Here is a 14,735-nt window from a genome sequence, read left to right on the forward strand (position 1 = left end):
TGTCAGAAATGGTCTAGATAATACTGAGTCCTGCCATGAGGCAGGGGACTGGATTGGATGACCTGTCAAGGTCCCTTCCATTCCTATAATTCATGTAGCTGGAGTAGTGTCCCTTAGGTTGACTTACCCTGGTAGTGAAAACACACCCTTAGACATTTCAAGATGGTTTAATTTTGGGTACTGTGGCACTGAACCATTATCTCAGCAGATAAAAGCTTTATATTATGTACTTTTATTTATTTCCTATTCACAAACCCATTCTTAGATGGCTATATAGATCGATTGTTGGACTCTGGGGTCTTTATCAAAAATTCACACTGGTGTAACTACAGAAATGTATTAAATTGGTGCAAGCCTCCAATATAAACATGCTCCACTTGAACCAGTGCAGTTCAATAGGTAACATATGTCATGGGATAAGAAAGAAGGTCCCCTCAGGGATCTATAACTGGCTAAAAGATAGGAAACAAAGGGCAGGAATAAATGGACAGTTTTCACAGCGGAGAGAGGTAAATAGCAAGGTCCTCCAAAGACCTGTTCTGGGATCAGTGCCGTTCAACGTATTCATAAGTGATCTGGAAAAGATTTTCACACAGTAAATTAACCTTTGTTTAAAATATTTAAGACATTTTAGCTAGTTTTGACTTTTCTCATTGACATTATGGAAATAATATTGCATGTACCCCAATAATATCCAGGTCAAACTGGCTTCAAAGTTTGCAGATGATACAAAATTACTCAAGATAGTTAAATTCAAAGAATTACAAAGGGATCTCACAAAACTGGGTGACTGAGCAACAAAACACATTAAATTCAATGTTGATAAGTACAAAATAATGCACATTGAAAAACATACTCCCAATTATGAATACAAAATGATGGGTTCTAAATTAGCTGTTACAACACAAGAAGAGATCTTGGATTGATCATGGGTAGTTCTCTGAAAACATCTGCTCAATGTGTAGCAGCAGTCAAAAGCAAAACCATGAGCAAAGGGATAGATATTAAGATAGAAAATATAAATACCAGTATATAAGTCTATGATATGCTCACACTTTCAATACTTAGTGCAGTTCTGGTTGTCCCATCTCAAAAAAGATACATTAGAATTGGAAAAAATACAGAGAAGGGAAACAAATATGATTAAGAGTATAGAACAACTTCCATATGAGGAGAGATTTAAAAGACTGGGACTGTTTAGCTTAAAAAGAGAGATGACTGGGGGGATATGATAAAGATCTAAAAAATTACGAACAGGGAGAATAAAAAATGTTATTTACCCCTTCAAATAACACAAGAACCAGTGGTCACCCAATGAAATTAACAGACATCAGGTTTAAAGCAAACATAAGAAAGTACTTCTTCACACAAAGCACAGTCAACCTGGAGATGTTGTGAAGACCAAAAGTCTAACTGGGTTCAACGCAGAATTAGATAAGTTCATGGAGGATAGGTCCATCAATGGCTATTAGCCAAGATGGTCAGGGATGCAACCCCATGCTCTGAGTGTTCCTAAATCTCAGACTGCCAGAAGCTGGGATTAGATGACAGAGGATGGATCACTCAACAATTGTCCTGTTTTGTTCATTCCTTCTGAAGTATCTGGCACCAGCCACTGTTAGAGAACAGGCTACTGGGCTAGATGGACCATTTTCTGACTCAATATGGCCATTCTTTATGTTCTTATTGATATAAACAGGATGGGTGTAAGCCCTGCTTTATTCTAGGTCAGTGCATTTATATTAGGAATTTGTATTGGTTTGACCGCATTGATGAAGTTATCCCAGTGCAAATTTCCTTAATGTTGACAGGTCTTTAGCAGAACTTTTCTGAGCTCCAGCAATCACTCCTTGTTAATTTATTGCTGTCATTTCTTGGCAGCCAGTTTGACCCAGGTATTATTGGAGTACATTCAACACTATATCCATCATGTCAATGAGAAAAGTCAAAACTAGCTAAAAAGAGCTTACATATTTTAAACAAGGGTTAATTTACTGCTTAAAATGAGGAGGACTGGGGGTAGGGGGAAGGAAGAAAAATGTATATCATTATAGTTTTGGGTTGTTTTTAAACTTGTGACTCCTGGACATAGTAAGAAAAATCTCACTGTCTGGCCGAGCTAAATACCATGTCTGTATTATCTATACAGGAGGGCAGGGCATGTCATTTCACACATCATTTACAATGAGTGGCACGAACCCCAAAAAGTTGTGCAAACTTTATTTTTATTGATGTGAAGTTAAGGTTAGTATAATTTCAATTCATATATTTTCCATTCCCCACCTAGAGGAATTGTTCCATCGTGGAACAAGCAAAAGTTAGGCCTGGTGGGTAGATGAACAGAAAACATCAAAGGAAAACCCAGGTGCTGCAAGAGGTGGTGTGGTTGATTTAGTTAGTAGCACCACAGTCTTTGAATCTGTACTGATCTAATGCCCCAGCATAGTGCCACAGGACACTACTGTTGGGACACTCTAGGCTCACCTCAACTGGTGTAAATTGGCATAGCTATCAGCCCCATGGAACTGTGCTCTTTTGCCCCAGATAAAGATCTGGCCCTTTCATCTTTCAGATGTAACACAAGATCAAGTGCACTTTTGATCATTTGCAAAAAAAGAAGTCTAGTTGTTAATAATTTGCTATCCTGGACACAATAGTAGTTAACCTGTAGAGTCTATGTCATCCTGTATTTTTCTGGATACCAACAGAACTGAGTTAGCTGCTTCTCTGCAGGTACTTGGTTGCCCAAAGGTTCTTACAGGCATTTTGACTTACAAATAGAACACCTATATGTGTATCTGTATGATGCAGATGCAAAACAACTATGCCTGCTTTAACAGCTCCTAAAGGGCACAATTGGTTTTCTGTCCAGGTTTTCATACTGTGCCTATCATCATAGCATCTGACTGATTTATAGGATACAGATTCTATCATTTGTTACGTGAAGTTTTTGAATCTTTAAAACATGTGTATGAGTGCAACTGTTGTAATTTTGCAAGTGCAGATGTGGAGCTTATGTTTTCCAATTCATATATTTGTTGTGTGTAAATACTGCTATATTACAATCCAATGGACTGGATTTTAATCTCACTTACATTGGTTTTCAACAGTGTAGCACCTCTAACTTGAATAGATTTACTGCTCCTTTCTACCAGCACAAGTTCAGAAATAAGACTAGCATCTTAAAATGCCGAAATCACTTTAAAGAATCTACATGGTTCTCATATTTAACACTCAAATTATTTTGTTTTTACTTCTGCCTCTTTTTCAGACTAGAAAGAGAGAGGGTATGAAATGGAGTTAAGTTAACATGTTATACATGTTACCCCCGCTCTTTTCTTAACTGCCATCCTTTTCTTCTCCACACTGGGATGAGATCACCTAGAGCAGTACTTAATGTGGGAAGCACTTCCCTTGATTCCAATCGGGCTCTGGGATGAGTGGTATGCTATTACAGGTGAGCAAGAGCATCAGAACCTAGCCTTTGGAACATATCTTCCCACCTACCAGATTAGTTGTCAAATGTACCATTTAATAAAAAGTAAGAAATATAATGTAATTTAATATTTGTCAACAAAAGTGTAAAGAACATTCAGCTGCACTGTCTTAAAATCTAAAAACCTCCACCAATCTGGGTACAACAGGGAAGCTAAACACTGGATTTTGTTTTTGAGCAGCAGGTACTTTAAAAGCATCTGTTTACATTAGGTTCTAGATCTTGGGAAAAACTCTTCTCATTCCACCCTGATACATTGCCAGTCAGCCAGCAGTCTAATCTGGAGGATGGACTTGGTTCTAGCTCCCCGGAGACTGGCCAGTTCATGCAATCATTAGGCTTCCTCTAAAGCAATGCTCACTGAATGACTCTGGATCGCTTTGTTTTTGGTTTACGTACCTGCAAATATCACCATCAGTTCCACTGACTGGGATTTCTGTGCATTCCCCGTTGTCTATAGCCCACTGTTGTCCAGCTGCACAGCAAGTTTCAATTAAGTCCTTTGTGGAACCTGAAAAAAAGGAGAAATATGGGATGATTTTGTGAGGAGAGTTTGTTTTTAATTGAAAATAGGTTTCAAATAAGAGGACTTCTGTTGGCTAAATGCACAGCTTGAAAATTCATTGATCAGGACACGCAGATGAATGAAGATAGACATAGGGATGGATTTAAGTGGCAGGGAAAACATATGGAGCCCCCTGGCTGCCCCTACACATAGGAGCCGGAGAGGGGACATGCCGCTGCTTCTGGGAGCCGTGCAGAGCCACAGCATGTGTGGAGCAGGGCAAGCCCCAGATCCCGCTCCCTGGTGGGAGCTTGAGGGCTGAATTAAAACGTATGAAGGGCCAGATGTGGCCCCCAGGCCGTAGTTTGCCCACCCCTGGTCTAATGTGTGGTTAAAGGGCTCCCACCATATAACCCATAATGCAGGTAGACCCTCCCTGACCTAGGACTCAAATAACTTCTGAATTCTTTCACCCTTTTTCCCCTTGAGGGAAGTAAAAAGGTACCAAAGGGGTCTGTGAACTTTGCATCCATGATTCTGTGATGATGGTGTCTGTGTGTGTGTGTGTGTGTCTCACTCACTCACACAGGGCCTCTGCTAATTTGGTCCAATGGGAAAAACTCCTTCCTGATCCCAACGTAAACGATCGATCAGACTCACAGCATCCCGAACACACAGTGTCCATACTATAACTACAGAGAAAGATAGAGGGTGCACAGCTGAAGGGGACAAAAGATCCCCAATAGATTTAAATTAATGGAGAAGAGCAAGGGGGCCCAATCAGTACTCAAAGCACCCCTCTGGATGGTTAATAGGAATAGTGAGCCCTTGGCGAAGGGGCCCAGCCCTACACTCCCAAGCACGCACTCTCCCTCTTCTTTCTGGCCTATCTATCCTACTGCCAGTCTGACCAAACTTCCTCCCCAGGGAGATGGAAGCGGGGTGTCATTTGAGTTTTCAGCATTTAGAAGACAACACAGAAACAGCAATCTTCATTCTGTAAAAACAACAAACAGTACAAATTTAGTTCTCGGGACTCAATCCTTCTCCCACTGAAGTCATTGGGACTTTGTTTATTGACTTAAATGGGAGCAGGAACTGGTCCTGTGTCTATCTTTAAATGGTTTCCATAGCCCTGCAATGAATGCCTGCAAAGCATCCAAAGTTTAATCCAAGGTTGTACTTAAACCTATCTTCGGAAAATGAATATCTTTAGAGAGTGATCATTCCAAAGATATTTAGTGGTACACAAAACAGAGTATGTACCAAGCCCTCAACAGTTTAAAATTTATGTAAAGATGCATCTCCACTGGTATACTATGTTTCCTAGCTGGTTGTGTTCTGGTAAGTACACTATGTGATAGGCATTTTGGGAGGACAGATTTGTATAACCTATAAGTAGATCATTTACTCCATACTAATTCAATATACCTTTCTTTGTATTACATTAATAAGGAACACAGGCAGGATTACATAGTAACAGCCTCTATTCCTGGTCTGATAAGACAAAGAAAGGGGTGAACATTCCATCATCCAGCGTGATTGGACATATTGGAGCACACAACATTTTCTTTTAAGGAGACAACTAGAAGATTTAAATAGGAGGAATGCCATAATTTGTTTGAAGATAAATCCATCTTTGAGACACCCAAAGACCACAATAAAAATCACATTTGATTCAGTTCTCAGATGGGTTTAGTTTGTTACCAAACTGTTTACATGTAATGGTGACTCCCCCTTCAGTAGTTGGGAGAGGAGATCCATTACAACTTGTGCATAAACACTACATAACAGATATGCATGAGCATTTCCTTGATCTATTGCACATGCACGCCTCAGTGTTGCTATGTTTCATTGAATTATATGATATGAATGAAATTTAACATAGAAGTAGTAAAAAGACAGTGACAACAAACTGTGAACAAATGTTCTTTGTCATGGTCTCTGGAAGCTAACAGGATTTAGCAAGGGTTTTGTTTTGTAGATTTTGACAGATGAAGTGTTAAGAAATTGTTTCCATAAAGTGGATTAAAGTTTTCTCATATGACGTTTTCCTGGAATATAATCCCAGAGCTGAATTTGATGCTTTAGTTGGTTTAAGACACAATAAAAAGGCTCTGAGAGACTGTAGCGAGGCAGTGTGGTTCCCCTCTGGCCCAGAGGAGGGAGAGCCCAGCTGGAGGCCAGAGTGGGCGGGGCTAAGGAGCTCTGAGCCCGCCCCTCAAAGGGTCAGAAGCCGACCCGGAACTATAAAGGCCAGCCCTCAGAGCTCAGTGAGGCACCAGCAGCCGGAGAGAGCAGACATCTCACAGGGAGTTCGAGACTGGGAAATGCCTGCGGACCAGGCCACCCGCCCAGACTGGCCTGAGCTTCCCTGCTGCCACTACCCGGAGGAGCCCCTGGAGCTGTCCTGGACCGACTATTCAGAGGAGTTGCCAGACCTACCACCTAGCCCCGGCCGCAACAAGCCCATGCTCGTGGACCCTGCAGAGGCCGACATCAGGACCCAGGTAGATCCCAAGGGGGAGCTCGGAAGTAGCCCGGGGGCAGCCGACCCCAGTCTGGCTGCAGCCGTACTGGAACCTATGTCAGTGTGTTGCGGCCAGGATCCCCACTGACTGAGCAGTGGATCATTAGCCACTGCTAGGGCCCTGGGCTGGGACGCAGTGGAGTGGAAGGGCCTGCGTCCCCCCTGCCACCCCAGTCCAGGGTGGCAGACTCCCCCTCTCCCTGGCCTGAGCCCGAAGCCAGTGTCTGCTGCCCCGCTCTGACCAAGGGCCGGGCCTTTAACTGTTATTGTTGCTCAGCCCTGCCCAAGGGCCTGAGCCCTTTGCACCGCAGGGCAGGCGATTGCTGTGAGGACTGCCGGGCTAGTTTCCTGGACCCACCAGTGCACAGTGGGCCAGCGTGGCTCCCTTCATCCCCCCAGAGAGGGTCAAGCCCCGGTCTCACTCGTGTACAGAGACATAGCGCTGAATCGGCTGATTAGCTGATGTAAAACACAGGTGTAAGATGTCATAAAAAGACACGGAAGTGTGGAACATTGCGCTATTTCATACATTTTCCCTACTGGATTAACATTTAAACAGTAACGCTGAGGAATAAGTGAAACACAATCTATACTAGCCAATTTTCAATGTATCAAACATACGATTTTATAAAATACAGAGGGGAGGACTCTCTTTAGGACAGAGACAGTATTTCATTGTGTCCGTACAGCACCAAGCCCATATCTGAGGTCTTGCTGTGTTACTGTAATGCAAATCACAAAACAGTGTTAATACTGGCCATCAAAGTGGTGCTAGATTGCAGGGCTTGGAGCTTGAGGACTGGCCCCAACCCCTGACACCTGCTGGCCACTGGCGTGCCACGTCTATTAAGAAGGTCCTTGCATTGGCTAGTGGGCAGTGGGATACCACCTTAGAAAAACAAAGGGTGCAAGCAGGTACCCACCTCCCTACTCAACTCAATGATCCCCAACAAGCCTGCAGCAACAAGTAGCACTTCTGCTGTTGCGCTGGCTATGGAACCTACCTAGGTAAGAAAGTGACCAGCTATGTACTTTTTAGTGGGATTTTGAGGTTTAAAGGATACATTATAAGGGTTCCAGTGTTATGAGTTTAGAATTCTGATAAACATGCTGATGAAAATTGCAAGCAAAGCATATTAAAACAAAATCAAGAGTTATGAAAAGAGATAGTGGAATTTTATTCAGCCTGAATAGTGGCACATCTTGTCCTTTTCTTTGGCTAAAAAATGATACCCAAATTATTTTTCAAACCATACTTTAAGTGCTTAATTTGCACAGAGACTGAGACTGCTTTCCACGCCTCATTAACCTTTCCAGGCCACAGTCTGGTTTTAACTAATTACTGGAGGTTACCTACAGATGGAAACAATAGGATGAAAGCATTCCACAATTTTATCTGGCTCCTGAAATGTGGGACTTTCATGGATGGCAATGGAAGTTAGGCAGCTAAATCCTGAGCACCACTTCAAAAAGTGTTGGGATGTATTTGTCAAAACCGTAACAAGGTTCAAAAAAGAACTAGATCAATTCATGGAGGATAGGTCCATCAATGGCTATTAGCCAGGAATGGGCAGGGATGCAAACCATGCTCTAAAGTGTCACCAGCCTCTGTTTGCCAGAAGCTGGCAATGGGCAAGAGGGGATGAATCTCTTGATGACTATCCGTTCTGTTCATTCCCTCTTAAGCACCTGTCAGAGGACAGGATACTGGGCCAGATGGACCGTTAGTCTGACCCAGTATGGTCATTCTTATGTTCTTCTCTACCAATACTCAGGTGAGTAATACTTATATAGGAAAGAGGGAATTCAAGACTTCTTGCTCTATAATGGCATTATCAACAACTTTGTTGCTCTAGAATCACCGTAAGACTCATTAGGGGCCAAGTGTTTTAAAAGTGTCAAAGGATGTGAAACAAGAATGGAAGAAATTGAGCTTTTGCTTGATTAGAGACCTGCAATATTCTGGTGTATTATATTATTACAATCTAATTAGTAAGAATGATTCAATACGCACTCCATGTAATAGTCTGTTGTACTCAGCAACCAAGAATATGACTCACAAGTTGTAGTCTTTCAGTTGTATAGTTTTTCATTATTATAAATCTCAGTGTTGGTGCCTTGTTTTTTGCATGTCAGCTGTAATGTTAAATGGTGGTTATTCCAGTATACTGAGTTTGCTGAAAAAAGGAAAGTGACATCCTTTTGTCTGCAAGTTTACAAAAGGGTTCTGTCTCTGGTTAGGGTACTGTGTCAAGCCATACTATACTTCTTCTAAAATGTAATAATATTTATTGACAGACACTGACATCAAGGGCTAGAGTTCAAAACACCTGGATATATATACCACAAGATCAACAATGAAGTAGGTCTATAGAACAGAGAGCCCATTCTATCATATACATTTTTGTGTGTATTAAGGAGAATTTGTGGAACTATATAGACCACAATTGTAAAATATATTTAGATTGATAACATGAGAACTCTATATAGCTTCAGAGCATGTATGCTAAGTAACAAGAACATGAAGGATAAAAAATAACTGTTGTACATTTCATTTAGACAGTTTACAGTGTGTACATACAAAAGGTGCCAGTTTTACCTACAAGAAGTAAACAGACCCTCCTCCATATCAGCATTATTCCCTTGTACTGCTTCACACTTACTACAGGAAATAGCCTTATGATTTGCAGTATTAAAGTTATCTCACTCTAAACACTTATTTAATTATCTAAGGCACATGAAATCTTAAAAACCATCTTTAGGTGATGTTCAATATTAGATCCTCATTTACAGACATTCTGTAGGTTCACAAAGTTGGATTCCTTGGATTTCCTTAACTTTAGGGTTTCTGTCCACATACTCAGCTTGTACATAGCACTGCAGAACAAATTCTACTCCCAAGCCGTCTTTAAAATGCTGGTTTTGAGACCAGCTACCAGAGCGTTACATTTCAATCATCATAAAGAGAACAGCAGACAGGGATAAAATAAGAGAACCTGAATGTTCAGTTATTGGATTTAATCCTAAGGGAGGAAAATAATCAAATTTCATGCCTTTTTGTGCCCTTTCACCCATCAGATGGGGTTCATTTCACATGCTTTATAGATGATCCTGGTTAACACACATAAGTTTGACTTGGCTATGCAATGTTTGTAAGTCAGGTTGCCAGCTGAAACATGATTTCATAATAATCAAGCAATACGTATAATTCATGAGATGGTAAATTGAGAAGAAGGCTTGTGTTCATGTGAAAGTCCAAAGCAGAGCAGAGCATGAAACAATTCCTAGAAATCTGCCTCAGCTCCAAGAAAATTGCACTTGTTAAATTCAAAATTTGGTCTTAAATCAAGACAGTAAAACTGGTGCAGAAGACGACGAGGACTTTCATAGTTTAGTTTCAGTGGTTTATTTTGATTTAGCTCAAACTTCTTCCTAAATGTTATACTGCTACAGCGCTTAGAGTTGTAGTCTGGTTGCATCATGTTCTCATTCTCCTCTAGGGGCCAGGCTTCCCAGGCAGACTTCATCTCACATGCTGCACCATGAGCAAAAGGGGCGGTGCAGACTGGGAGATTTAGTTCAATCATGCACTAAACCATCCTATTCAGGAGAATGGGAGTTTTAGGCACTCGTACCAGGCACCACAGTGACAATTCCAAATTGAATTATTTTGGTTTTCAGCCAAAATATGTTGGTGTTTGACTTCACCAAGAAGTTGAAACGTTTCATAGAAAAATACCCCATTTTCCAGACAGCTCTAATAAATGCCAAGGAAGAAGAGGAATTATTTAGGGTGGCATGTGATGTGACTTTCTCTTATTACAGCTGTGTGAGCTGAGAATAAGACTAATCTTGTGGGCTGGGGCAGAAAGCTTCCTACAACCATCCAACAGGCAATTGAAATCTACCTGAACTTTTTGTTTCAGCTGAAAACCTGTTTAATCACATGAATGTCTAAACTATCCTGTGGATCAGTTAGACCGGGCCAGATCCTTCTCTCACTGCATCTGAGAGTAACTTCGGTGAAGTCATCAATTCTATACTGATGTAAATAAAAGGGGAATCAGGCTCCCATATTTGTGCAGACACAAAAGAGAGCATGGGATCCTGAAAAACTACACCAAACTGCAGAGTCTACATTATATCTGCAATTGATGCATTATGTTAGCTATGTTAAAATACACTTGAGTTTTGATAGCTTTATTATGTATAGGAGTTATTGTAAGACATGAGAGGGATTGTATTCACAGTTAAATGACACAGCAGATTAAAGTTGGTACCAGATAATTATTTGACACTGATGTAATACAAATTTTTAAGTCTACCTTTTCCTAACTCCCTGATATATATAAAATATATATGGAATTTCTACCTATATATAGATATATAGTGTGACAAAGTTCCTCCTCTACTTTAGTGGGTCCTGCGCTTATTGGCGGATTTGCTCGCCTCAGAGATCTTCCCCTCTGGTGGAACCCCCAGTCTGGGTCAACTCCTCCTGTGTCTGATCAGGAGTTGGGAGGTTTGGGAGGAACCTGGGCCCGCCCTCTACCCCGGGTTCCAGCCCAGGGCCCTGTGGATTGCAGCTGTCTGTTGTGCCTCCTGTAACAGCTGCATGACAGCTACAACTCCCTGGGCTACTTCCCCATGGCCTCCTCCAAACACCTTCTTTATCCTCACCACAGGATCTTCCTCCTGGTGTCTGATAAGGCTTGTACTCCTCAATCCTCCAGCAACACATCCTGTCACTCTCAGCTCCTTGCGCCTCTTGATCCCAGCTCCTCACACGCGTACCACAAACTGAAGTGAGCTCTTTTAAACCCAGGTGCCCTGATTAGCCTGTCTTGATTGGCTGCAGGTGTTCTAATTGGCCTGTCTGTCTTAATTGGTTCTAGCAGGTTCCTGATTACTCTAGTGCAGTCCCTGCTCTGGTCACTCAAGGAACAGAAAACTACTCATCCAGTGACTAGTATATTTGCCCTCTACCAGACTCCTGTACCACACTCGGGGCGGCTCTAGGCATTTTGCCGCCCCAAGCACAGCAGGCAGGCTGCCTTCGGCAGCTTGCCTGCGGGAGGTCCCCCATCCCGCGGATTTGGCAGCATGCCTGCGGGAGGTCCACCGAAGCCATGGGACCAGCGGACCCTCCGCAGGCAAGCCACCGAAGGCAGCCTGCCTGCCGCCCTCACAGCACCAGCAGAGCGCCCCCCGCGGCCTGCCGACCCAAGCACACGCTTGGCGTGCTGGGGCCTGGAGCCGCCTCTGACTGCACTGGTCGGGGTCTGTCACAATGGATATATCTATATAAAACCAAGCATGGAAACACACTGTTGGTTAACATGGTATTTCTAGTTTCAATATACACGAATACAGTAGAACTCACTAACCTATACTTCAATCTACAAAATTTATAAATTATAAACACAAAAATTAGTAGTCCACACCTATAGCTCAGCAAACACTCAATATCAAATGTGCTGTACTGAGATGCTGTGTTATTAAGCTCTCATATTTACAAAATACATTATACTTCATTATGACTCATGAATAATTAAAAGTAAATTTCAGGTATCAGAATAAATGAACATTTTCCAATGCATTATCCTTGCTTTTTAATATTGCATTTGATCTCTTAATCAGAAATTTGCAAAACTGAATAATTCACAATAGCTCCCCTAGTCATGTGTATGAATTTGTGAGATTCTGACATACATTTCTATGTGTCTCACACGCACGAGACTAATAAATGAAGATAGCAAAGCTGAACTCTAAACTGGATGGATGGAAAGAGTGTGTTCCATGTGATAGAAGACATCTGAAATTCTTCTAATTTCCAGCAGGCCTTGCCTCCTTTTGTCTTTCATCTTTCATAACACTGAATGACTGATTTAAAAACAGTTATGCATGTATTTACTGCTATGCAATATGCATGAAAACATGTACATATGGTATTGCTAACACCATACTCTATTTATTATCCTTTGTGCATGTCTGATCGTTCATGGATCACTCTGATATACAGTAATAGCTGAGTCGTTCGCTTAGCCTGTACTATGAAATGTCAATGTCTCCTAACTTGTTTTCAATTTAGTAATTTATGTCTTGCAATTATCAATCTACATCAATCTGAAGACAGGAACTGGCCTATATTTTGGCCAGCTCTCAAAATTTCATGTATTGTAATTTAGACACACTTAGAACCTGATTAAAATGTCTGGAGAAACACTTGTTTCCTTTCTGAGAACTTTGACTAGCACTCGATTGTGACTTCCATCTCAAAAGTTGTTACAGCTAACGATCTGAGTCAAAGTTCACTGATGTCTATAGGAATCCTTGCGTTAATTTGAACAGCCTTTGTGTCAGACCTGAAGTCTTTTTTCCCCAAATATTATTTATTGACTACCACCAAAAAAGATTGGTCTTTCTGACATGAACTCACAACTTTTTGTAAGTTGTACATCTTTCAGAACAGTGAAGTTACATCTCAAATATTACAAAGGTTAAAAAAAAACTAAAGTTTTCATCTATTTTTTGCATTGTTGAATATTCAGATTTTTCAAATAAAAACTAGACCCTGGACTTCAGAAAAGCAGACTAACTCCCTCATGGGCAGGATCCCCATGGAGAATAACATGAGGGGGAAAGGAGTCCAGGAGAGCTGGCTGTATTTTAAAGAATCCTTATTGAGGTTGCAGGAACAAACCATCCTGATGTGTAGAAAGAATAGTAAATATGGCAGGTGACCAGCTTGGCTTAATAGTGAAATCCTTGCTGATCTTAAATACAAAAAAGGAAGCTTACAAGAAGTGGAAGATTGGACTAATGACCGGGAGGAGTATAAAAATATTGCTCAGGCATGCAGAAGTAAAATCAGGAAGGCCAAATCACACTTGGAGTTGCAGCTAGCAAGAGATGTTAAGAGTGACAAGAAGGGTTTCTTCAGGTATGTTAGCAACAAAAAGAAAGTCAAGGAAAGCGTGGGCCCCCTATTGAATGAGGGAGGCAACCTAGTGACAGAGGATGTGGAAAAAGCTAGTGTATTCAATACTTTTTTTGCCTCTGTCTTAACAAACAAGGTCAGTTCCCAGACTACTACACTGGGCAGCACACCAGGGGGAGGAGGTGATCAACCTTCTATGGAGAAAGAAGTGGTTTGGGACTATTTAGAAAAGCTGGATGAGCACAAATCCCTGGGGCTGGATGTGCTGCATCTGAGGGTGCTAAAGGAGTTGGCAGATGTCACTGCAGAGCCATTGGCCATTATTTTTGGAAACTCATGGTGATCGAGGGAGGTCCCAGATGACTGGAAAAAAAGGCTAATGTAGTGCTCATCTTTTTAAAAAAAGGGAAGGAGGAAGATCAGGGGAACTACAGGTCAGTCAACCTCACCTCAGTCACTGGAAAAATCATGGAGCAGGTCCTCAAGGAATCAATTCTGGATCACTTAGAGGAGAGGAAAGTGATCAGGAACAGTCAGCATGGATTCACCAAGGGCAAGTCATGCCTGACTAACCTAATTGCCTTCTATGAGTAGATAACTGGGTCTGTTAAAGAAGCATGGGCTGGATGAATGGACTATAAGGTGGATAGAAAGTTGGCTAGATCATTAGGCTCAACGGATAGCGATCAATGGCTCCATGTCTAGTTGGCAGCTGGTATCAAGCAGAGTGCCCCAAGGGTTGGTCCTGGGGCCAGTTTTGTTCAATATCTTCATTAATGAACTGGAGGATGGCGTGGACTGCACTCTCAGCAAGTTTGCAGACGACACTAAACTGGGAGGAGTGGTAGATATGCTGGAGAGTAGGGATAGGATACAGAGGGACCTAGACAAATGAGAGGATGGGGCCAAAAAAACCTGATGAGGTTCAACAAGGACAAGTGCAAAGTCCTGCACTTAGGATGGAAGAATCCCACGCACTGTTACAGACTAGGGACCAAATGATTAGGCAGCAGTTCTGCAGAAAAGGACCTAAGCGTTAGAATGGATGAGAAGCTGGATATGAGTCAACAGTGTGCCCTTGTTGCCAAGAAGGCTAAAGCATTTTGGGCTGTATATGCTGGGGCATTGCCAGCAGAGAGAAGGACATGATCATTCCCCTCTATTTGACATTGGTGAGGCCTCATCTGGAGTACTGTGTCCAGTTTTGGGCCCCACACTACAAGAAGGATGTGGAAAAATTGGAAAGAGTCCAGCTGAGGGCAAC

At 41.9% G+C, this 14,735-nt stretch overlaps 1 protein-coding gene across 4 annotated transcripts in view; it reads right to left on the minus strand.

The window, feature by feature from the left end:
• FBLN2 (fibulin 2) overlaps positions 1 to 14,735 on the minus strand; it is a 192,338-nt gene that overhangs the window by 64,414 nt on the left and 113,189 nt on the right. For all 4 annotated transcript variants that reach the window (XM_050957737.1, XM_050957739.1, XM_050957738.1 and 1 more), the window contains one exon: positions 3,896 to 4,007. In XM_050957737.1, the coding sequence (XP_050813694.1) occupies positions 3,896 to 4,007 (112 nt within the window). The remainder of the gene's footprint in view (positions 1 to 3,895; positions 4,008 to 14,735) is intronic.

Source organism: Gopherus flavomarginatus, chromosome 6 (genome assembly GCF_025201925.1).
Source record: "Gopherus flavomarginatus isolate rGopFla2 chromosome 6, rGopFla2.mat.asm, whole genome shotgun sequence".
Classification (NCBI taxonomy): Eukaryota; Metazoa; Chordata; order Testudines; family Testudinidae; genus Gopherus; species Gopherus flavomarginatus.